Here is a 26,539-nt window from a genome sequence, read left to right on the forward strand (position 1 = left end):
TTAGGGTTGAGTCAGAATAAAAAGCAAAATAGGGGAAGTAAAGATGACCTTTGGAGAAATACTGTGGATGCTTCACAAGTAGGGTTGATGTGAACTTAGGCAAAAATGCATCCAGTTGTTGAGTTTTTCTTAGCTCCTGTGGGAAATGTCTCAAAATCAATACCCTAACTTTCGCTTGAGTGAACAACAAAGAGTCTTTTTTTACCCATAATTGGACGCAAAATTGTCTATTTATCCGATACATTTAAACTAATTGGTTTACCTACAGTCTAAATGTCAAGCAATTTAGCTTACAATTATGCAATAAGAAGACGTAGTTTATCAGAATTATGTGATATATTTGCTCAATACATTTCGAACAATCTGTATTGAGCAAATATATCACATAATTCTGATAAACTACGTCTTCTTATTGCATTATCGAAATTTATCAAATGGACTAATTGTTTTAAATTTAGCTTACGCCCGGTTCGCATATTTTTATCCGAAGTTAACTCTGAATAGTCTGCTAAGGTTTTCCATTAATTCCACAAGCCAAATAAATTTTCACTGCAGTCAGCATTATTTAAATAGTGATTTGTATGAGAAAAAATATTCATTTAAATGAATTACACTTAAAGTTTCCAAAACTATTTACATCTAGGTATCAGTCTAATATCAACATTGTATCCGACAGAAATGATTATGTTTAATCGCAGTATAAAAAACAGAATAGGTTTAGTTTATGCGTGGGTTTTTAACTATTTATATATTTATTAGGAATTTGTCTTATTTCAAAAGAAAGACTAATTCATATAATATTTTATCTGCTACGTCTAATTTATTTCAACTCCTTAGATCCAATTGAGAATGTGGATGTATGTTCAAAAAGTGTTTTTCCAACAGAAACTCATAACAATATGGAAAACGGGAACAATAAAAGCGTACAAGTTAACCGTCCCTCGGTGATTAATAAGGAGCACTATCCTCGTCACTTAAATTCCGAAATGGAACTGCAATCAACAATTGTTGAAAGATTTTTGCAAAACTTCTCAAGAAATTAGGGTTAGGGTTGTCGATGGAAATAAAAAGCTTGGACGACATAGAAAACAATTTTTGTATATGAGACGAATTACGATGAGAAGATAATACAACTTTGATTGGTACACAGGTTCAACGCAAATAATAAATATCTATATACGAATTATTAGAGTGTTAGTTACGAACTGATATCAGCTTCATTTCGGAAATGAATGTTAGACCGAAATCTGATTGATATATTTTACTTGTACCAAGTTTCCATTACTGAGTGATGTAGGCTATAACGCAATAACCCTGCTTAGCCATATAGATGAATGAATTTCGTTCACGAATTCAAGAGGCTGTATCTGAAATCAGATTGGTTCATCTCTATACTTTAGTTTCCCCTAGCACATACACTGCATAATATTATTGATCGTTCTTGCATTGTGAGCTTACCCTCTGTATTATGTTTTTTGCCACAAACTTATTGGAAGACTAAGAGAGGTTATATCAAATTAGACGTCATTTATCAATGTCTCGTATATCATGACTGTATTGTTTTTAAATTTGTGGTGATACAGTGTAAAGATATGAATTTCATAGTCATTTATCATGTGATGTTCTAAGCATATCAGATAAACACATATTTAGGACTATTCTAAAATCTTTCTGGGAGGACAAAACTATCTTTCAGATAGGATGTTGCAACCGGCGTATTGTCTTCATTCTTGAATCTCATCAGTGCTATAATAATGAGAATGTTTCGTAGCATTTTTATCTTTTTAGGAGTTATTCGTTACTCCCGTACTGTTCTAAGGCTGTGGAATTAGCACTTGTATAGATTGCGGCTGAAAATATTGAAATGTTTGCGTCTGCCTAAAAAGAACTCCAGCAGTCATGGATGGACTAGAGTGAAAATTCAAGAAAAAACCGTGAGGACATCAGTGGAATGTGCTGGTTATGCACAATGCAGCTAATACTTACGAAATGTTTATCTGATGCTAAAGGCACTACAAACATTTATCTGCAACCAAAATTTGGTAGATGGACGTGTTCAAAGCTTAATTTGATTTAATCTCAAATTTATGATTAATTGCTGAAATGCTTTAATTATTTTACCGGTAATGCCACCTGGGTGTTCTATGTACATGAAGTTGGTGCCACATTTATAAGTATTACTTATATCTCAGCTCAGCTGAGCAGTGTTGATATAAGATTGAATAGCTTGCAATTCTTAGTTATTCCCTGCTCCTGCTATAAAGTGGCACGGCAGATTCCACGTAATAATACTTTACTTTCAGACAATAAAGAGTAGACCTTGCAATCTGAGCCTTCAAGCTCCGTCTGGAGTTTTAGAGCAGATTCCTAAATCTTTAAAAAGGTCGGCCTGTCACTTCGGCAGACCAATAAGGAGGAAAATCTAAAAATGACGACTGTATGGTTACTTTCTGGACGTGTGGAGGATAGCATGTTTGACTGATGCTGTAAAATGGACCAAGAACTGATTCGAAGTGTTAAAATACGCGCCGATGTTTTAAAAACTATGTTCTGAGTAAGGACTAAGGAAATGGTTGACTTGAGAAAATTAGTTCGTCGATGATCACACTTGGAGATATTTTTAATCAGTACAAGGTACCATAAAGTCACTTCAAATGTGAATCGTGTACCTATCAAACGAAGCTAGACGTTCATCAAAGTGTGATTCGCATGACCTACACTCAAGGTTTTGGTAGACTAAAACTAATACAATGTCATGACTTGAGTCTCTACTGACTTTATGTCTAATCGTTTTTATTGGTATAAAAGATTTAAGTGGATACGCTAACCGACATATTTCAAAGAACACTTGCTATGATTTGCAATCCACAACAATGAATTAATTCGAAAGTTTGGTACCTTAGTGTATTACTTCTGAAGATTAATGCTGAAAATAAGTTTGTATTCAGTACATCATACTGAAGTTTACATTTTTCCAATACATGCTTTCAGCTTCAAACACTGCTTTCAACAAAATTTAGATAGAAGAATTGTATTGACGGTTTCTGCGACCTATACATCAAGTCACCAGCATTTGAGTAATGTAGTGGCTGAAATCGAGAAAGAACATTAGACGATTTAACTGAAGAAGAAAGTACATTTCATTAATCAAACATACAACTAAACTGAGTGAATAAATGGAATGTATTATATTAAACTGAAATATCAGATGGGTGTCTGTATAGCTTCATCTTATCATACAGATAAATTTAGCACTCCGTTTAACATGTGCCACAGTAAGTTTTTATACATTTTCTGGGAAATAGAGTCACGGAAAATATGAAGGGTGTTTATGGAATTCATTGTCCTAAAAGACAACACCATAAGGATAAAATTAGATCGTCTTTCAATGCATTTCGTAAAATTGCAGATAAATGATGAAAAAGAACATGGGCTTCCTGCTTTGTTACGTTTTCCCGATAGCGTTCTATATCTCTTAAAAAAATAATACCAACCTAAATAAATAATTCGAATTGTGAATATAAAGCAATTTATAGCGACTCAATGTCAAAAGGCACAACATAGTTGTAAGAAATAATTATATAAAGTAAACAAAAGGCCTTAAATACCCGGCTCCAGTAGAAAATAAGGACATCGATGTCTAGCTTAAAATAACTCACATGACATTTTATGAAGATCTAGTCGAAAGTTCATAAAGAAAAAGAGGATATCGGTCGTGGGTAACCAGTATATTTATTCGAAGTGGAAAATAGACAAAAGAGAAATTGCTTGTCTGGCTAGAAGCAAGTTGATAAAAGTAGCGCATGTGAACTGTGGGTTGCCAAGATGAAGCTGACACTTTACCATGTACTCTAAATTTGTTATTTTTAGAAATAAAAGCTTCTCTGGTCAGTTTTTTAAGTACTCCACCTGAGAGAGATTGAAGTTAAACGAATGTTTTTTTAACTTCCTAAAATATGGAGTTGTACATACTTAAGTTGTTGTTGGGATATTCAGGAAAATATCCCAAAAACAATTATCCGGTTAAGTTTAATGCTACTCTTGAACGTTAAGTGGTGTCACTTCCCTATTGGTCGTTTCCCTACTAGTCAATATTTATTTCGCGTGTCATTTCCCCATTGGTCAATATTATTTCACGTGTTATCTTTCCCTTGATCAATATTTATAGTAATCCTAACTGTATAAATATGCATTTGTTTGTAAATCATTATTCGGCTCCTGACCCCATAAACAATTTTTCATCTACGGTTCGTGTTCTGTTATATTGGAGATTGGGAACAGTATTGGGGTCGAACTGGGATATCTGAAGCTGGTCAATCGGTAGAATTTAGAGTAGCCACCTCGTGATTCACAATAGTTGTTCAGTGGTACACGAGACTAGTTAGAATTAAAAACATTCGAATCCATGAAACTAGTATTAAAAATTCAATATTAAGCATAGATTAGCTAAACACTGATCACTTTGGTGTAGCCAGTTAAATCTAATTACTTTCAACAATATGGACTTAGTCAACTACTAACTGAAGTGCAAAGACCAAGCTTATTTCGGAAAATAATGGTAATTTATAAATGATATGACAACATAAATATTTCATATTTATAAATTGATGTATGGATTAATACCAGTTTATTTTGAAGTTTAGTGTTACTTAGCTTGACAAACGCATATCATTTACCTAACATTTTTCTATTTAATTAGAAAATAAAAACCGAAGTTAAATCATTCAATCATTCGATTTCACCAATGGATTCATCATCATTTCAAGATACACTCAACACTGATCCAGAATTAACATTCGATGATTTACCGATGCCATTTAAAATGTTAGACAAATTATTGTGGAGCATATTTGAGGAAACATGGAATTTAATTGAAACAAAAGAGAAATATAAAAGTGAGCAATTCAATTTCCAACAATCATGTTTACAAAAACTGGATGTGAATATAGTAGGTTGGAAATGAAATTTGTTTTTAACAAAGTTACTAATAATAGGACATTGAGAATATTCACATATTTACAATTGTTGGACAGTATTTATTTAAAATATTTGAAAATCAAATTATTGTATATGATGTAAACAATTTGAAATTGATTTCGGAGTGGAAGTATTTGAATGGACTTAACAGTTGCAGCGTAATACGTACATTTAAAACAATTCAATACGATAAAAATGTTATTTTGCAGCTTATTATAAATGACTCAGGTAATATAAGTATTATATAATGGTTTTGTTACAGATAAGATAAACATTTATAATTGAATGGTAAACTTTTGATCCTTAACTTAGTTAAGTTTTTAACTTATTGGTTTGACTGAATAGTTACTAATTGTGTTATACAAATGTTTCTGTTTAATGACCGTATGTTACTAAATCCCTCCTTGCTTACAAGTGACTAAACATTTCCTTATCCGGAAGATATTATTACATACCATCTCAAAAGTACTTTGTTGCCTGTAAATTGTTCTCTATTCATATCACTGGTCAAAATACCTTGATTTCTATCACTCCCTAATGATTGAAGTACTGTGATTTATTTGAAAGTTGATCCTTCTTCTATTTTTTTGAATATCCACTAAATATTATTGGCCCTTTATATAGTAATATTTTGGATAGTTGGTTCTACTCCAAACTCAAAAATGTAATTGAAACTATGTTATTCTAGTTAGAAAGATGATTCTAAAGAGCAATATTACAAGGAGAGTTTTCTATCTGTAGTAAAAATGCCAACATGGATTCAACATAGTTTAGATCTAAGCAACGCGAAACACTGATCACTACCATCAGTTAAGATGCTGAGAGAGAGTGCATTAACATCACGAACAATCACTATTGCATCTACATAAATCCACTTTATCTGTTTTAGTGAACAGAGATGATCGGTAAGGGAGAGTTTGATGGTGACAAAAGATAATGATGGTTATATAAGTCGCAGAAGTTTGTTTCCAAGTTATACCAACAAATAGTTAGTAATCAATGAAAAATGTTTGGAATAGGATTTATATTTGTGATCTGCAGATAAATAGTACCTTCTTGTTCTATGGATTTTTAGAGGGATTGGTCCGAGATGAAAGTAGTTCATAAAATTTGCTGAAGTTAAATAGAGAACACAATCAGGAGGAAATAATTATCTCTTTTATTTATTTCTTTTTTTTGATGAATACTTTAATGAACATAGACCACAGAACTTTTCAGTTAGAATTGGGTTTAAATGAGAATAATTTTTCTTCGACTTCAGCGTTATTTTATAGTACAACCCTTCAAATAAATTTTATTCTGATAGAAATAAGAATTTGCATATATGTTATTCCTTTATGTGTTTATTTTTTGAAAGGTGATGTACAATGACTGTACGAGTAAACATACAAAATTTATGACGTCATCACTGTTATTGTACATTTTCAGCAAAGATGCGCATTTGTTGTTTGGCAATTAAAATGAACCATTAATAAGAGGACGGCAAAAATTTCATCAACCTAATGTGGCATACATGTAAACTAGTATTTATTAGAGTCCAAGTAATTGTTACTTTAATGGAATAGTTTCATTCTGTCCACAATTGGGGTGTTTTATCCAAAAAATTGTTGATTTCTTCAAAGCATGTGTTTATTTTTAGTAATAATTGTCACGGTAAAGTGAATAGATGATGGGAGGCTTAGGTTACTCAACTTTTAAACATTTACTAGTGGATCTAAATATTGCTTCTACTTTGATTCACATAACCAGATAACCTTGTTTAATATCTAAAGTTAAATACAAAATGTTGTATATGGTTAGTGTTTGAAATTATTGGTTAATTAAATAATTTATAAAGTGTATTTAATACAGATTAGCCACAGTTGTGGTACAAGTAAATACTATGGAACTCTGGACAGTTGTTTCCTCTTAGTATGTGAGTGCACATCCATGACCACTTCAGGGTTCGAATTCAGAATGGCTAACCACTAGGTCAGTGTCCAGTGGTACAATTCAAATTGCACTACAACCATCTAATGTTACTGATCACTTTAAAAATATTTAAATTACATCAGTCACAGCAAATCAATTAAATTTCCACTTATCTCTTTTAACTCACTTTCGTAAATAACTATTGACAACTTTATTATTTGATTTTGTAAAACTTCATCGCTTATTTTTCAAAATCTCATTTATTCAGGTCAAATAAGTCTTGTGATGTTTGTTGAAGGGTTATTCATTCCAATAAAACAACATAACTCACCATCCGATGGTTTATTATATCATGCACTCAATGGGAAGATTTCACCGTGCGGAAAATATTTTATCTCTTTAAATGAAGGTAATATATATATATATATATATATATATATATATATATATATTAGTTGTAAATCTATTCATAACATATGACTCAAATTGTGTTGATCTAGAAAATTAACTTCTAACTAAAATTATGGAAACAAATCACTAAAACAATACACATTAATGATATGATGTAGTGAATGCTACTTATGCTGACAGATATAAGTACTATGTAGCACCAATTGGGAGTGAAATGTCTGGCAGCAGAAGATTGAATTGAAGAGAGCAGAAAAGAAATCGCAGAACACTCAAAATAACAACAGAATTAAAGGCATAGTGGAGTGTGTAGAGCCTAACGTAATAAAGATATGGAAATGATGTACTTAATGTATGATTTTCATATTTTTTACTAGGCCGCTGTGTAATTTTGCATTGAATAAAAATTGGTATTCCCCACCTGAGTTCTTGTTTACCACAATGTTGGAAATAAAATTGATGAATATTTTAGTGTTCATCCATATAGAGAACCATGTTTGTTAATTTTTTAGAGCTCTTTTACTTGACTGGTCATTTGAACATTTGCTGTTCTAGATCCGGTTATACTCGTCTGTACCTTTCTTGGGTTCATCAACGCAATGTACCTTCATTCTAGTGGTAATATTCACATTAAACTCTATCCGTCTACCCATTATAACTCTGAAGCATTACTTCTGAGTTTCAATGAAAGATGTATTCCAATAAATTTTCCATTTCAATAAGTCCAAAAGATTTTACTATAAAAATCTCATACGTTGTTGATCAATCATAAATTTATTAATTGTTTTATATGTATAGTAGAGTTAGTGCATACTAATTACGTTATTTTAAAATTTTTATACGGTTTGAACGTTCTGAGTTTGAATCCTGGTCGAAATTCTCTCACTTGTGTCTTGAGCTTAAGCCTAATTAACCGTGAAGTTTAAATTTCAACCAATAATTCACGAAGATGGATCTTACTTTGTTTATCTGAGACTATAAAGCCACTGTCATTAACATTTGAATAATAATAACAATCGATTACTTCATTTAGAAAATTAACCAAATAAGTGTTTTACATTTATCCGATTGTTTACTTCAGTGCTTGCAGGTTTTCCATGGTGGTTTAGCTTAAATTGACTCATGATCTCAACTATTAAAATTACAATAATATCCGCAAAACCCCTCATGATATTATTCAACATATACTCACTAGTGACGGTCTTCAAGAGATATTTCCCGAAGGTCTGGTGAGGAGCCGTGACCGGTGGGGTTCAACCGAGTCTGTTGTGAGATAGTAACTCACTGAAAACAATGATAGACGTGTCGCTCAATTTAGTGAATTATTGGAAGTTAGACATTAACACCGTTGGATGTCGGTCAGCTCAGTGGTTTAGAGGTTGGGGGTCCGCACGAGACCGATAGGTTCTGGGTTCGAATCCCGCGAGGTGAGATCGTGGATGTGCACTGTTGAGGAGTCCCATACTAGAATGAAACGGCCGTCCAGTGCTTCCAGGTTTTCCACAGTGATATAGTTTCAAGTGATTCACGAATTCAACTACTAAATTACTATAATATCCACAAAACCCCTTCTGATACTCATTAATTGTAATACAAAATATTTCATTCATTTAAGAATTATTATTATATACCCATTAAATAAAACTTAGATTTAATTAATATTATATATACATGTATGTATATCAAATTTTGACAGATTCAATTAATTCGAAAATTTGGTTAGAAGTTTATCGTTTACCAGTAGATGCATGGATGAAAGAAATTTTACCAGTCGTTCAAGAATTTCAAAATGTAAGAACATTCACATCAAGTGTGGAAACTTCAACTGAGGTGAGTAATTGTTTGTTAATTAAGAATTATGATTATTTATTTTACGATCGAATAGTGTATGATTTGTAGTAGTAGATTGTTTGGTGAGACTTTAATTTATGGACAACCTTGGAGCGACACTAGACTGACCTTGAGAGTGTCCACTTAATAACTACGATCAAATGAGGGTTATAAAGCTGTGTGAGGAACTATAATTATAATTTACAGTTGACAGTCAAGTTTACGAATTAGATTTCGGGTTTTCATCACGAACTGACATCAGCTATAATGCCAAAACTCTATTTATCCAAATGGATGAATGAATTTGGCGCGAAAATCCGAAACCTGTTATCTTATACGTGATTGGTTCGTATATATATATACGTATAATATATTCATTATCATTTGGACTTAACAAGGAGAATGATTAATTCATAGGCACCAATGCCATGTTTGGACTTGGTAGTTCCAAATAAAGTGAGCATTATGTAGAGAGTTAGTAATAAATATATTTTTGTCATATTCCAATGAGTAGAAATATTGTATTTTTGACGTTTCGTAACTTAATTCAGGCCACTTCTTCAGAGTAAATAAATACCCAAAATTCGGTTTTTTATTTACTATGAAGAAGTAACTTACATTGAGTTGCGAAACATCAGAAATACAATTTTTCTACTCATTGAGATATGACAAAAAGTATGTTTAATAATGATTAATTAAATTTAACTTTGTAAATCATATTGTTTATATTGTGTTTAAACTTATCAGGGTAACTAAATGTATGCACTGCTCTTGATTTGAGTCCGCATGACTATCGTAACCAATGGTTGGAGACTCTGGGTGACATGGATCAGAATCGATCACAATGGTGCAGGTGCATACACTCTCTGTCTTCCTTTAAACTATGAGATTAAAGTCGCTTCATATCTTTCTTCCTACGATCTAATTCTTTCTTTCTGTACTAAATCTTTATATGCAATTTTTCTTTCATATATAATCACCATTGAAATAACTACTTCTATGAATCCGGTGTTCATCCTGATGTGCTGATGAGGTATGGCAACTTGAATCGATACATATATGTACTCGGTCCTACGTTGTAGCTGATTGACTGACTAAATTTAGATATCTTTTATTCTAACATCAAGATCCATATAATCAATAGAGATTTCGTAACTGTCAATGTTCTGGCGCATATTAGGGTTTATTGTCAAAAAATGTATTAGAATAAGACTATTTATTAATCGACTATTAATAAATTAGATAATTTAGAAGAAAAAAAACAACTCATATTTATTTTATTCTAGGAGATAACCATTAATCTGATCGAACGAAAATCATTTTATGAAAATCAATTTCAGCTTAGTTCACCTATGTTATTAGGGAGAATTAAATATCCAGTAATGCCGCCAAGTGAGAAAGTTTTTGAAATCACATCGTGTTTTATTATCATTATTTTAAACAACAATTTTTTTAATTTAATGGGAAAATACAAGTAAGCAATACCAAGCAAATTTAAAACTTCACCCTATTACACAAACAGGTGGCTATCAGCACTCAGTAACTAAGTGGATAACGCGATGGCGTTTGAAACGAACGGTGCTAGGTTCGAGTCCCGGAGTGAACATCAGCTCTGAGATGCAAGTACATCCAGCTGACGCATCCCAAATAGGTTCCTACTGCTAGTCACTATCCACCTTCGCTTTTCTTATAAACAAGTTTTTAACATATTCTATTCAACTCTGAATAAAACTCATTTGAACTTTTAAGCGTTTCCATAAATTCAAATTATGTAATGAGAAGATAATTCACCAAAATTATATAATATATTAGTGCAATATATTTCGGAGAGTCTTATCACACATTAACTTTCTAAGGCATTTAAATATGAAAAATCAAAGGTCGACTAGACAAATAAGAAGATAAGTGAATAACAGAGACAATAAGGAAAATACATGAAAAACAATATGAATAACACTACTGTAGATAATAAAACAATATTAATGGAGTAGATTTAGTGTAAGAACAAATTGTTTTTAAACAAACAAAATGGTTTTAACGTTTGTATATCAGGAGCTTCATTAAACCTAACCTAGGAGTTGTCTGGGTTGGATGTTAGACAGTACTGTGATATCTATGATCTAAATGTGACAACAAAATACTATGATATGACTAAGGTTGAGGTTGATATAACTCGACTCAAACAGAACGACAAACATTACTGGTAGATGATAATATATTTGTCTATTCAAAATCGAAGACTTTTTTTCATTTCTTAATAGTACACTGATTCACTTGCATTAATTATTCAATAAAGAAATGTATCATTAAAATAAAACAAACAAAATATTACAATAAAACTAATCCTAAACAAAATGTTACACAATCAATAAATGAATAAGTGTTATCCAATGCACTTTGGTTTTTAATGATTTCCTGAATGATATCTGTGTTGAGTGAACAAAACTAGCTTAAAATTATAACTGAATGTCTTAGTAAATGAGTTCGCCCAAAAGAAGACTAGTTGTCGGTTAATCGACAAATTCGCGATCGTTTAAATGGTATATACTATGAAATCGTGCGTCCAGTAACTAGGTGGGATTTCAATATATTCCTCCATTATTAATTCAAAACAATTTTGTTATAAATGAATTGATAAATATTTAGCAGATCTACTGGTGATTCCAATTTTCAATTTCATAAATTTAAATAATCCGAAAATAATTTTAATTATCCATTAGTGTTATTTCAAATACTGCAATCAGTTAACAAAAACTGTTTCTATCAGTTAGGGGTTATGGAGATTATTAAGTTTTTGATTGAGATCATGAATCGATTGATATTAGACCATCGTTGGAAACCATGTGCTCATTAGTGACTAGCTTCGTGAAGGAGTTCTCGGAGTTCCACTGAGAAGCCGTGATCAGTAGAGCTAATCCATGTCAGGTAGAGACAGGTATCTTCCTCAGACAATAGCTGGTCGCACAATTGAATTGGTGAATTAGTTGAAATTAGACATTAGCACTGTCGGTGGTATAGGGGTTAGTCGCTTACACATGAGACCGAATACCCCGGGTTTGAATCCTGCGAGCGGAATCGTGGATGCGCACTGCCGAGTTCCATACTAGGACAAAGCGACTATAGGATGATTCCAGACTTTCAATGATGGTCTGACGTTGGTTGATTCACGATCCCAATCAAAAACTGTTTGTAATTACAACGTGGAACTTGGCAAGCATGAATGCTTCATATATTAGGAAGGATGGATTGTAGGAGTCAGCATATATTGGAATTAATAGAATATCCTACATTTTGTTATTCTGGCCAGAAGGTAGAGATTTAGCTAGTGAGAGAAGGCTAGATAGAGGACAATCTACAATTTGCAATAAATGGTCAACTGTTTGGAATAAATTGATAAATTCACTTATTTAAAAAAAACCTAACAATTAATAGAACATCTGTACGTTATCAAAAGTTTAGAAAACTTTACAAATATTTGTATTTCAATTGCTTGGTTCACCAGAATATGAGTTCTACATTTTATGTCTTCATTATATACTCGGTGCCCAATTTCTGTCGAACTACTGGTTTAAAATCTAACAAACGTTCATATATATCTAAATTACATTTATTACTACTTAAAACAATTAGTCCCTTTGATAAATTTCGATAATGATATTAGAAGACGAAGATTATCAGAACTATGTGTGATATATTAGCGCAATACATTTCGAACAATCTGGTCACAAATATACTTGTTAAGAGCATTTATATATAAAAATAAAAAGTCAACTAGACAGGAAACGGGGTAAGAGGAGATAAGGATAATGATAAGAGTAATAATAATAATAATGTGAACACAAAGCGAAACCTAATCACTCTGGATAATAAGTCAAAACCTACCCTGGTAATATTGACTTATTATCCAGAGTGATTAGGTTTCGCTTTGTGTTCACATTATTATTATTATTACTCTTATCATTATCCTTATCTCCTCTTACCCCGTTTCCTGTCTAGTTGACCTTTTATTTTTATATATAAATGCTCTTAACAAGTATATTTGTGACCAGATTGTTCGAAATGTATTGCGCTAATATATTACTACTTAATAAATTGAAGTAGTCTAAGATTATTAGCAAATATTTTGCCTACTATTTTTGTGTTTGCATTTACTTATTTCTGAAGGTCCTGCGTGTAAATCAGTAACGGCAGCACTCAAGCAAGCTAATGATAAGGCTAATCTTTTAAGTTACTCAAATCTTGGTACTCATCTGTATTCCGATGCAATTATTGAAACAAACCAGTTGACATTCATCGGACATCGAAATTATCCTTCCTGTTTAACAGCTCTTCCTAAACCACAGCTTGATGAGAAGAATTCAGTATTCGTCCAAGGATTCACAGAAAGCCCTGAATCTACAAAACGTGAGTTTACTAGGGCAGATAAAAGATAGAAAGAAGTGTTGATTTGATTGTTTCTGGAAGTGGTTATTTATTATTTTGAGAAATCTAGACAATTAGATCAACTGTAAATGGTTCAAAAGAAAGAGAAAATGATGCAGAGGTAGAGTTAACTTTGATTTGCTTCGTGTCGTAAAAATGAATGTAACACAAAGTTTCTAAAATGTTTAATACCATTATTTTCACAAGAAAAGTTAATTCTATGATGGTTAAGATTTAATACTTTGTAGCTTAGATTCATTTTCAGTATAGGGTTGTGTAGAATGCTTAGTTCACTGAAATAATGAACCTATCAATGTTAGACTACCATTGAAAACTTGGAGGCACTGAATCTCCGTTTGGTCCGAGTGAGCTTCCTCAGTAGTGTGCATCAACAGCTTCGCACATTGAAGTCAAACCCAGGACCTTCGGTCTCGAGCGCAAACGCTTCAACTCTAGACCATTGAGCCAGTATCCAACGGTGTTGACGTCTAACTTCAATCAATCCACTATAGTGCGCAACCAGCTTACATTGGTTGGTTCATGATTTCAATGAAACTCAAAAATCTCCACAACTGTATACTGATAATTATTATGCTCACACTAGTGACTAACTTTGAGAGGTAGGTCACGGAGTCCTAGTGAGAAGCCGAGACCAGTGAAGTTGAACCGTGTTGAGTTAAACAGTTACCCACCAAAGACAATCGAAGATAGTCACTCGACATCGTGGATTGCTTGAAGTTAGACGTAAACACTATTAGATACTGGCTCAATGGTCTAGAGGTTAAGCGTTCGTGCTCGCGATCGAAGGTCCTGGGTTCGATTCCAACGTGCAGAGTTGCGGATGCCCACTCCTGAAGAGCGCTATAGTAGGAAGAAACGGCTGTCAAGTGCTTTTAGGTTTCCATTGATAGTCTATCACTAATCAGTTCATGATTTTAGACTTACTAAAAAAATCCGCTTTGTTTTGTGTTGCTTAAAGTTATTTTAATTTGTTGTTGCATATTTTCATATTACATACACAAAAAAATAGAGATATCTGAACCCACAACAGAAAGAAGTCAACCACACTCACCAAGTTCAATAAAACATCAAACTAGAAATACAAAATCTTCTAAACGTAAACAACAGCACAAAGAACAAACAATAAATGGACGTAATAATAAAAAAGCTGAAAAGATGAACTCTAATGTTGAAACTACCGATGCATTATCAAATAAAGACAACGATGAAAAGTCAAAAAGGAAGAATAAAACTAATAATAAAAAACAAGAAGTTGAATTAGATATTGAAACAAATGTAAAAGATTCGGTTATTGATGGAACTGAACGAGTAGATGATTCATTGAAAAAAACTCAACAAAATGAAGAAATTAGAAGACAGTTAGTAAAAAATTTATATGAAGCACAACCTAAATGGTAAAATTTTTACTTATAAGAAATTCTAAAGTGAATTGTACAATGAAATAACTTTCAATAGTTAATATTTTATGACTTCCGGTTCCCCACATTGTACGAATATTCCATGTACCTCAATTAATGGTTGCTGTGGGTGTCAGAAAGGGCATCAGCCATTTAACTTCCGAAGAAACTCGGATTTTATCATGAGACGTCATAACTCTTCTAAGTGAAGGCCTTCTGACTCCTAGGGCAGAGTTTAAATGGCTTGGATTATTTTTCCTGGTTAGCGTCTTTTTAGCGAGTTAGTTGTCTACGGGATGGTGTCGCTAACCCCATGCCCAACTCTCCGCCTTTATCTGGGCTTGAGACTGGCAGTAGCCCCAGAGGGGCTCCAGGCGGAGTTATTTATTATTATACAAATTATTATGTTTGAATTATCAGAATGATTACAGAGAATTAGAAATTAACTCTAATTATAGGTCAACTATTATTTCAACTCTAACAGGGTACTTTTTCACTTAACATCAGTCATAACTATTATTATCGAAGTCTGTCAATTATTCAACCGTGATAAACCATTTTGGAATTACTATTTGTTCTTCAAACTTTACTAATAAAACTTGACGAATGTTCAAGAACAGATAAAATAACACTAATAATTATCATTATAGTTGGTTTGTGTGCCAACAGTCTTAAATAAACATTCGATATTTATCAGAAATTATTCTTGATATAAGATCAGAAACTGCTGTTGATGTGAAATTTTAGTGTTCGTTTTTGACAGTTCAAATGATTATTAATATTCACAGTTTTAATCATGAACTGATAACCTTTGAAAAGAAGGAAACACTGGGAAACTGTTTTGGCTTAGTTTTAAACTACTTAGTAGCGCGCAACTACGATCATACCTAGGATTATTGGTTTAATTTTCATGCTTAACCTTAACGACAGTTATTTGACTATAGTTACATAGAAAGAATTAGTTGAAATAGATCTCCCTTTATTAAAATTTGTTGTCCAGAAGAACTGATAATTGCAGGATAATTGATTAAGCAATACAGATAAACATTTAAGTGTATATATGGTCTGGTTTTTGACGAAAATTTGTAATGACTAGGCACCTTACTGATAATAACTGCTTTATTTAGTATCATACATTTTATTACAGGGAAGAGTTATCAGTACCAATTGTTCAATATTGTCTTGAAAAAGTTAAGAGCAAAGAATTGAGGAGAATACCACTATTCTCATTTCATTTGATTAAGTTCTGATCAGTTATTGACATCTTATAGTATATTGAAAATTAAAAATTACTAAGTGAATTTGAAAAAAAAAACTGATATAAATGACAAACATTCTAATCAAACAAATGACTGAAATAGGAAATTATTTTCAGTATAAATCAGTATATGTGACCACTTAATTGTAGTCCTTTGATCATTTGTTGCTATCAATGTTGTGGAATGTATTTGAAATAATTTTTTATTAATTGGCTTAAATTTATTTACATCTTTTGTAAACTATACTGGTTGACCAGTGGAGTTCAACTGGGTTTGCTGTGAGATAGTAACTCATTGAAGACAATGATGGATGTAATGCTCAGTTAGTTGAAGTTAAACATTAACACCGTTGGATGCTGACAAGCTCAGTGGTCTAGTGGTTAAGCATTTACGCGCGAAACTGATATGACCTGGGTTGGAATCTCGCGAGGCGAAATCGTGGATGCGCACTGCCACTGAAGAGTCCCACAGTAGGACGAAGCGGACGTCAAGTGCTTCCATGGTGTTCTAGCTTCAATTGATTTATGATCTCAACTACTAAAATATACTGCGGTATGCTTAAAACATTTTCTAACTTAAGTCATTTGTGTGAGTATTTTCACTTAATATTTATAATTATGATTTTTAATTATTACAAGTTGTGAGTAGTTGATAAAAACCTGAGAAAATTATTAGGAAGAAGTAAAATAGATGTTAGTTCTATGAGTTGTAGTGTGTAGTGTGTAAATTAACTCTTATCAACAGTGTTATTTTTCTTCCTTGCATCAGGCCATATCAGTCTAGTTCTGTCAAATGAGTAGCATATAACAGCCTGTATAACAATCCTAACAAACCATTAGGAGCACCAATAGCATCTTGTTTAATTGCTACAAAAATTCATGTTAACAACACATATATATGTGAATGGAGAATGTTTTTCTTTTTCAATAAGTTACCGTCAGGTTCTATTGTCATAAATCTAAATTAATGTTTCAAAAGGAATAGCCAAGTTCAAAGTAAATATGTCATTCAAAATAACAACTTGTAAAATCCAGGATTATTGGCGGGAAAATATGACATGAGGTGAGAAAAATAATAATGTAATTGCAAATCAAAATAAGTATTTGATCTGCAATTGCATAATGAATAGAATAATATGGATTAAGTAAGATATGGTAAATAGGGGTGGGTGCCAATTAAATTCCTCAAATGTTTACAAGCATATAAGATAAGTGATTCAGATATATTCAAGCTATGAAAATATAAAGATGAAAGCTGTACATACATTTGTCAAACTAGACCTCTATATCACCAAAATGATTGTTGACGAATTGGATCAAAAGCTGGTCAATATAAAAGAAGCAGTTGAACATATTTTTTTGGACTCAAAGCTTCGATGTTTTGATCGGAATAGCTACTGCGTCATTTTATTCTGTTCAAACCTTTGTTCTTCTTTTCAAGTAAATTAAAGGGATTATATATACGCAATATACTACCATACATCTAAATCGCAATTATTCTCAAGATCTTTTGGGTGTTTTTTATTGGTCAGTATTTGCCACTTATATTCCGTTGCGAAAACTTTATATCATTTTAAGTGTTATGTCCTTTATCGTCATATAATGGATGTACGAATTTTAGTGTAGTCATTTCTTGTTTGTTCAAGTTATGAACAAAGAGGTACAAGTACTTCTATTTCTGTGTATAATTTTCTAGTGCTTAATATCCCAACAAGTTGTAAGCTTTTTATAGAATTTTCGTGACCGCATACACTTGGCCATAAATATAATCTAGATCAAGAGGATTGGTTTTAACATTTACATAGTTGGAAAGACAACTGATCCAATTATCCAGCTATCTACTTTGTATTAGTTTACGGATTCTGTTTGAATCAAATCTAGTATTTGGTTCTTGAAAAGCAGATCAAACTGTATTTTATTTCAATGGTTAAGATCATAAGTCAGTTGAAGCTAGACCACCAAGGAAAACCTGGAAGCACTGGACGGCCGTTTCGTCCTACTGTAGGACTCCTCAGCAGTGCACATCCACGACCTCGCCCCCTGCGAGATCCGAACCCAGCACGTACTGATTTTCACACGCGAGTACTTAACCACTAGACCACTGAACCGGCATCCAACGGTGTTAATGTCTAACTTCAACTAATCCACCAAACTGAGCGGCACATTCACTATTGTCTTCAGCGAGTTACTATCTCACAACAGACCTGATTGAACTCCACTGGTCACTACTTCTCACTACAACTCCAGGATATACCTCTTGAAGCCAGTCACTAGTGAGCATATGTTGATTAATATCAGATGGGTTTTGTGGATATTGTAGTAATTTCATGTTTATGCCGGTTACTCGACAAAGCATGATATTTGGTTTTCCATTTAATTAATTATAAATCATAGATTTAAGACACTCAGTATGTAGCTATATATTATATTTTAAGGAAGTTAAACTTGTATAAATCATATAAAACTGGTTACAGTTTTTTAAAGTGTACAACAAAGAAAATGCATTTCCCTTTTTTTCTCACTTTATTATAGCTATCCATATTTTGAATTCCTGCCAATTAGTTTAACCTCTAATAGTAAACAATCAGAAATTTCATCTTTGACCAATTTGTGTAAGTTTACAAACTTAATATATTCCCTATAGACCTAGTCATTAGAGAGAGTAATTTTTCTCGAAAATTCCCCGATTCGCCTTTGGTATAATACTGTACTAATAAATCTATAGGTTATTCATTTTTATTCAACCGACATCAGCTTATTCATCGGTTATTGATGTTACTTACTGTAACCCCACATTGAGCATAGGCCACCGACTGGGAATCTCCTACTCTCCTTTTCAATTGTTACTAAATGATATTCATTATTTTGGTGTCTACATTTAATTTCCTGGTCAATGTGTTTTTGGGTCTTTTTCTTCTTCTTGCCTTGAGGAATACCGAGTCAAGGCTTGCTTCGTGATGATGATTTCTGCTATGTGTACCCTATCCACGTTCTGTCTCTCCCTACTTTCCTCTTCACCTAGTTTTTTTTCCACATCAGGTTGCTGCTGATGGTATGTGGCTAACGGATCTGCAGTATATTACTGTTTGTAAATACCTGTACTTTTTAGATGATGGTTGTAGTAGCCTTTTAAGTTTAAGCTCCGTACACTAAAACTGTCTTGTTGTTTGTATTGAAAATTCTGGCTTTGGTGGTGACTGATAGTTGTTTTGAGTTGCAGATGCTGTTCATTTGTAAGGATGCTGTCCTTGCTTGGCTAATCTTTGCCTTTACACCGTCATCGAATATCCCTTGTTCATCAATGGTACTGCCTAGGTGTGTAAAACTTTCCATCTCTTCCAGAGCATCTCCATTAAGTGTGACTTGGATGGTGCTTATTATGTTGTATTTTAAGATCTTGTTTTCTCCCTTGTGTATGTTGAGATTATTGATATCGATGAATGCGAACATAATTACAGTCAATATTGGTTGTATACTGAAATAAATACTATCAACAAATAATAAAAATTATAGTTTCCTTGATTTGTCGCATTACACTAATTCCTCAGCTAATTTATTATCGCTTCATTTTTTCTGTGAAATGTATCGGAGTCGAATTTATGAGTGGTTTAGCATGACTGTATATTGTACTGATTATTTCTTTCTTTCTATTTCATGGCTTTGTTACTCCGTAGAATGGCCTCTTTCTACTGCCCACATTTAAGTAATTTCAAACTTACGCTTACATTTTTATTGTTAAACTGGTGCTTAACGATTCATAGTAGCCAACAGATTATGAGCCCAATTTTATGCTCACAATTATTATTTTATTCTTTTTACATAGCCATTGGGAATAATTAAATGATTCGAAAGTTCAAACTTACGCTTACGGTTTTTGCATCTACATTCATATGTAATTACTCTTAGTGATCAACTGATTTGCATTCTTTAGTTCTTTTATCGATTTACTAGCAACTTTTCTCTGATATTGATTTTATATTCAAATGTTTAACTGAGATGTTGTTTGTTCGAAAAAAGTCTTGAAGGAATTGTCAGTTCATCATCCTGTTTTACAGTCTAGCTCGGTACTACTGAACCATGAATGACCTCTTTTAAGACTGAGATATTTATATTTGATTAGTCGACGAGTATCGACCATTGTCACTTTTGTTTAGTCTTTTAGTGCTAGTCAAAATTTAATGTGGTCACTAATCTAAGTAACTCAAATCACATTAAATATGTTCAGGTGTTTGATGCTTTTGGCTAGTCGGAATCATTATTTATGTCAGTACTTAGCCACTGATGAGGAACTAATTGAAACTAATATCACTTCATTCAAATTGTATCTTTATTATATATTCACTTTAAGTAAATTATGAATGATTAATCACTCTACAAATCTTACAGAAACACTTTTATCTTGAATTTCATTTCATAGTCATTTATAATGACGTAAACTTTTCTAGTCTGAATAACAATGATACAGTCGTGTACATTTTTGTACGAATGTTGTTTTTACGTAAGAAAACAACGTCTTTTTCACCATTTCACCATAGTTGAATGATCAAGAATTGCTACATTTGGGTTCTATCAAACTAGAAAGTGATGGTTTCTGATTTTGTAGGGAAGTTTGTACTGTTTTAAAAGAATTATAGAAAACTTTCGTCCATAACCAGTAACGGAATCACTATTAGTCAGAATGTTCACTAGGGTTTTTTGACATTCTCAGTCTAAATAACTATTTCAAGTGCGGATATTTATTTATGCTCTAAATGTATTACTGTAAAACATAAGTCTTAGTAAGACAGTATATGCAAAATGTTCATGATAGAGTGGTTTGGTAATTGAAAATGATGTTTGTTAGGATGATTATGATTTCATTATCATCAAATAAGCTTTAAATTGTTTCATACATGTCTAGAAGGACCTATATATTACTGTTCGACAGTTAATAATCCTAAGTTTTCATGAAATTTTGATTGAAAAACAAATAGCCAATGACTTTCTTATGATTTAAGATTATTCGTTGTAAACAATCAGACATTGCAAAATAAATAACTGACTTTTATTCATGACTGATAATCGTTTCTTAATTTCTTTTGTAGCCTACTCTGGATCGATTTGTGTTTATTGGTCCAGATCATGTTATCTTTTCTTTTATCCTTTAGATAAATTCTCTAAAAGTAAGATTTTTATAAATAAAGTATTTATTGTTTGCTTTCCCTTTGGTATCTTTATGTTTTCAGATTGTATGGATAAAGAAACCACAAAAAAAACAATCCAGATTAGTTTGGTGAATCGAAACGGCTTTAAACACATTTTCAGAGTGTTTAGGCTAGGGTAGTAAAAGCTCAGGTGTTCAGTCATCTTTTACTCTACCCAGCTTTGTTAACTTGTCAGGAGATATCAGTTTAGAGATTACTTTAATGGAGTAGGTGTATAATCAATATTTTCAAAATTCATTAATATGTATCTTGGTATCGAGTTCTTTTCTATAATCTTGATTAGTATCATTTTACGGGTCGTTGAAAACGTTATGTTTTTATTAAGCCGGTAATAAATTGTAACAAACGTTCGTAAGTTGGTCAATTTATAATTTACCGTTAACGTAACTGAATTATGGGGGTCAAAAACAATCCATTCAAATGAGTCTCAATCAATAATTATTCAAGTTTGATGTAAAGTAACAGATATCTTTTATTCGCATGATGACCACAGATCATCATTGGTCACATGATTTTGAATACCGAACAAGTGAACTAAGTCATATCCATAGGATGACTACAAATGCAATAAACATTCCATTAAGTTTAAAACCTCGAACTAATTCCACTCATCATTCATTTAAACTGTTATACTTAACTTTTCAATTTGTCAGATCAGTAAGATAAACCTACTTGGTGCACCTCTACTACACTTAATTTTGTTTACGTTTAATTTCGTCAAGCTCTTCAACCAACGTATTTAATAAACAGTGTTACTAGAACTGTGACAATTTGTATATCTTGATATTGTTATCATGTCTGTATGAACATGTATGCTGGATCACATGTGACAGCCCACACACGTACTCCTCTCTCTAGCTTAAATGTTAGTTGTTTAGATCCCGCAATGAATCATTCTCATTTCCATATATACATGTGCTTGAATCCTATTAAATCACCTATGTTCACTCGTTCGCGCGCATTAGCTTTTCCGCTCGAATTTTCTTGGTGTGCTTGTGGTCTATTGATCTGTGCTATTCGATAATAAACCGTAATCGGCGCTTTGTGTTACCTTCTGAATTTACGCAAAGTTTAGATTTATCTAATATATGAAGCCTATCGAATTATCTCGAAGTTATTTCCACTACAGATTTATTATTTTTAGTAATCTAGACACTGGAACAGTTTAAATGCGGGGAATTAATTTATGCATACTTACTATATTTGGAAAAAATACCATGTTATCGATAATTGAGAAATATCTGCATTTAAGGATATCAACCTTTTATTATTTAAACTTATCCTATTCCTCTCTACTTTATTTCTCTACATAGCCGAAGAAGGCGTAATAGAAGAAATACGATATTTCGGTTCAGAAATAACTTATATTTCAGTTATCTATTCTAGTCATCCCGTCAATACACATGAAACGTTCATTGATGATAAAGAAAATCTGTCAAAGAAGCCAGATTTAATTAATTCGAGAAATAATTATCTGGTGATCGGTCTTCAATCTAGATTAGTTATAATTAAACAATTACAGTCAGGTTAGTTAATCTTATTGGTTGTTAACTCACATTTTCTATTGATCATTGCCTACTGACTAACGTAATAGTAATCCTTATTGGGCAAATATTTCACTGAATACTATTCGTAGTTTTTATTAGAAATTGCTCTCAACTGAGGAATCTTTTATTGTACATCAAAGCTGACTGTAGCTAGAAACTACTGGAAACTAGGATGACGGCTGTTTTACCTTAGTAAAAGCCTTTGCATTAGTAGGGCTCATGTACGACCCCATTAGGGAATAGACTCAAGACTTCTAAGCTGTATAGCGAGCTCTTAACCTCTTGGAGTTTGTTGTTAGTGTACATATAATGAACAGATTTATCAAGAACTATATAACACTGGAGCTATCCTGTACTTGACCTATAGTTTCATTTTGGGGCTGTATCTAGGTTTCGTAGCGTAGTGTTATAGCAACTCACGTGCAATTGAGTTTGTTCTCATTTAACTCAGTTAAGCCCTTTTGTTAACTTATTTAGCGGACAAAGTCATCCGTACTATAACAACTTATTGTACCTTTATTATTGTTGTGCTTGTATGAAATATGTATGCTTGAACATTGCTTACCGCCTACTCGTATATTCATTCTACTAGCTTTATTATTAACTGCTTAAATGATTCGATGGTCCATTCATTTCCCTATATATATACATGTACATTTACACTCTACACTCTCGGTTAGCTGACTCATTCATTTGCCTCTGCTTTGTGGTCTGAGTTATCTGCTAATAAAACTGTAGTAGCTGCTTCTCTTTGCCTTCTGATTTCAAACAGCGTTGAGGATTATATGGTAACGGTTACGAGGGTGATTGGTCGACGAAGCACAGCCACTACAGTTTTCATATAAACTTTCGACTAGCTAGTTGCAATAAAATGATCATTATTTTTCAACATTAATTCAGTTTCTAAATACACCTATGTCTTATCTAGTTTCCTTAGGTATCGATCAATTTTTAATTCATTACATATATTTGAAATATGATAGCTTCTTTTCAGCTGATAAATATTCTCTGGATAACTGTTATCATATATAAGGATATTTACACGATCATTTCTCCGTTAGGTTGAATTCAGTAGTATAAATGTGATGTGGATTAAGAAGTTGATGTATAAAGTATACGAACTTTGCTTGACAGTAATTCGAAAAGAATGTACTTACTGAATTATATTTAACTTATTGTTATGCTTCGTTATTGCTTGAATGCGATTACTGATGCGTCTTACTCGAACGAACGAAGGATCAATGATTCAGCGACTCGACAGCCTATTCTGGTCCGTTGTCCCCAACTCTGCTAACTCGATCAAGAAGTCTGGGTAAGGTGTAGAAAGTGTATTCTACAGACAACAGCAGATAACAAGTCAGGCAGGCAGATCAGATCAAGCATACAAGTCAAGCGTATTTATACAAATATTTACAATCGATATTGTCATGGAAGATTTTTGAACATTAATCAACAATTGACTGCTATTTGAACATTTAATCGATAGTTCATCAATTGACCTATTTGTACATTTAATCGATAGTTCATCAATTGACCTATTTGCGCCTTTAATCGATAGTTCATGAATTGACCCCAATAAAAATATCTAACATTTAATCGATTCGATGATCGATAAGATAAAATTTAAAAATATGAGTTTGGGGACCTATCGTCCCCAACACTCCTCCCCTTTAATAGCGGGCTTTCCTGGGGTCAACCTGCATCCTGACTGTTGCTCGCCGTTCTCGGATAGGCCACCGTCTGTGACGTGTTTCAGCTTGTTGTTGAGGTTTTTCTTTTGGTGGGTTTGCCGGTAAGTTGAATGTGTCTAGCAGGATGTCAAGAGGAATACTTGATTCTGTTGATGGGCAGTCTGGTGCTAACCGTTTGCGTAACTGATTCCGATGGCGTTGCCACCTGTCGCTGCCTACCTCAACTTCGTACATGACTCGACCAATTCTTCTGACCACTCGCGCTTCTGTCCATGGACTATGGGTCGGTCTGTAATCACGGGCAAACACCGGACATCCCACTTCGTACGTGGATCGCTTTTCAAACTTTGTCCGTACTGGTGTCGGTGCATTACTTGGATGCATCAGACTGTGGATCGTTTTCAGTCTTCTTCCCATTAGGATCTCTGCTGGTGACTTTCGCTCAGGCAACGTCTCATTTGGTGTTGTTCGATACACGTATAAGAAATTTTGCAACGCGTCTGCTGGCGTCCCCTCCCCTTTTGTTTTAGCCAAGGCTCTTTTGAACGTATCCACAAACCTTTCTGCTTGCCCATTCGACTGCGGGTGGTATGGTGGCGAGCGTAAGTGCTTTATGGCTAGTCGTTGACAGAATGACTGGAATTGGCTTGAGGTAAACTGTGAACCGTTATCAGATACAATGGCATCTGGTATACCATTTCGGGAGAAAATTTCTGTGAGGATCTGTATTGTTTTAGTTGTCGTTGGCGGTATGATAGGGTTGATTTCAGGCCATTTCGAAAGGGCGTCGACTACAACTAGATACATGGTTCCGTTAATCGGGCCTGCAAAGTCGACGTGTATTCTGGACCAAGGATGATCAGGTTGTGGCCATGAAACTGGTGGAACTTTGGCGTTCATTTTTGCCGCTTGCTGACACCGCATACATTTCCCAACCAATTCTGTTATATGTTGATCCATTAGCGGCCAATACGCATGACTCCTGGCTATGGATTTCATTCGTCTAACCCCCGGATGACCAAGGTGGAACTGTTTCAGCACTTTTGCACGAAGGGATTCTGGCACAACCACTCTCTCTCCGAACATCAAGCAGTCGTTCACAATGCATAGAGAATCCCGCCGCTGATACAGCTGTTTTATATCACCATCAAACTTCTTAGTCGGCCAACCGTTGGTGACATAGCTCATAGTTCTCTTGATGATGAGGTCGCTCTTAGAAGCATTTTGTATGTCCGTTGCAGATACCGGCAAAGTTCGTATTGCGGTCGTCAGATAACATTCGGCGTGGTCTTCCGCTAGCAGAGATGCGATTACCGTGTTTTCCTCAGCCGCCAACTGGTCACTAATGAGTCGTGATAAGGCATCCGCCTGACCGAATTGTTGAGTGCGTCGGTACTGGATCTCGAAATCATACCCCAAGAGTGCTAAAGCCCATCTCTGAAGGCGATTTACTGAATGAGCTGGAATGCCAGATTTCGACCCGAATATTGCGAGTAAAGGCTTGTGATCTGTGAGAAGCGTGAATCTCCGACCGTACAGGAACTTGTGGAAACGGCGCACAGCAAACACAAGTGCAAGCGCTTCTTTTTCTATCTGGCTGTATTTTTTTTCTGCTGGGGTTAGTGTGCGGGCAGCATGCATAACGGCTTTTTCCGATGCATCCGGGAACTGATGGGAGATAACAGCGCCTAGGCCATAGGCGGAAGCGTCTGCAGCTACGATGATCGGCATGGCTGGATCGTAGTGTGTCAACAGCAATTCCGAACTAATAATGGACTTCAGTTTACAAAAGGCAGTGTCACACTGTTTAGTTCAGTTCCAAGAGCTGTTCTTCTGCAGTAAGCTATTCAGTGGAGCGCGAATATCATGCATC

The 26,539-nt window shown here is 33.7% G+C and overlaps 1 protein-coding gene across 1 annotated transcript in view; it reads left to right on the top strand.

The window, feature by feature from the left end:
* Positions 1 to 26,539, top strand: part of WDR93 (WD repeat domain 93) — a 51,794-nt gene that overhangs the window by 1,088 nt on the left and 24,167 nt on the right. Inside the window, exons 2-11 of the mRNA XM_051217931.1 lie at positions 4,700 to 4,948; positions 4,995 to 5,205; positions 7,157 to 7,297; positions 8,993 to 9,126; positions 10,413 to 10,518; positions 13,291 to 13,530; positions 14,579 to 14,963; positions 18,757 to 18,836; positions 21,309 to 21,386; positions 22,742 to 22,954. Coding sequence (XP_051064367.1) covers positions 4,700 to 4,948; positions 4,995 to 5,205; positions 7,157 to 7,297; positions 8,993 to 9,126; positions 10,413 to 10,518; positions 13,291 to 13,530; positions 14,579 to 14,963; positions 18,757 to 18,836; positions 21,309 to 21,386; positions 22,742 to 22,954 — 1,837 coding nt within the window. The remainder of the gene's footprint in view (positions 1 to 4,699; positions 4,949 to 4,994; positions 5,206 to 7,156; positions 7,298 to 8,992; positions 9,127 to 10,412; positions 10,519 to 13,290; positions 13,531 to 14,578; positions 14,964 to 18,756; positions 18,837 to 21,308; positions 21,387 to 22,741; positions 22,955 to 26,539) is intronic.

This window comes from Schistosoma haematobium, chromosome 7 (assembly GCF_000699445.3).
Source record: "Schistosoma haematobium chromosome 7, whole genome shotgun sequence".
Classification (NCBI taxonomy): domain Eukaryota; kingdom Metazoa; phylum Platyhelminthes; class Trematoda; order Strigeidida; family Schistosomatidae; genus Schistosoma; species Schistosoma haematobium.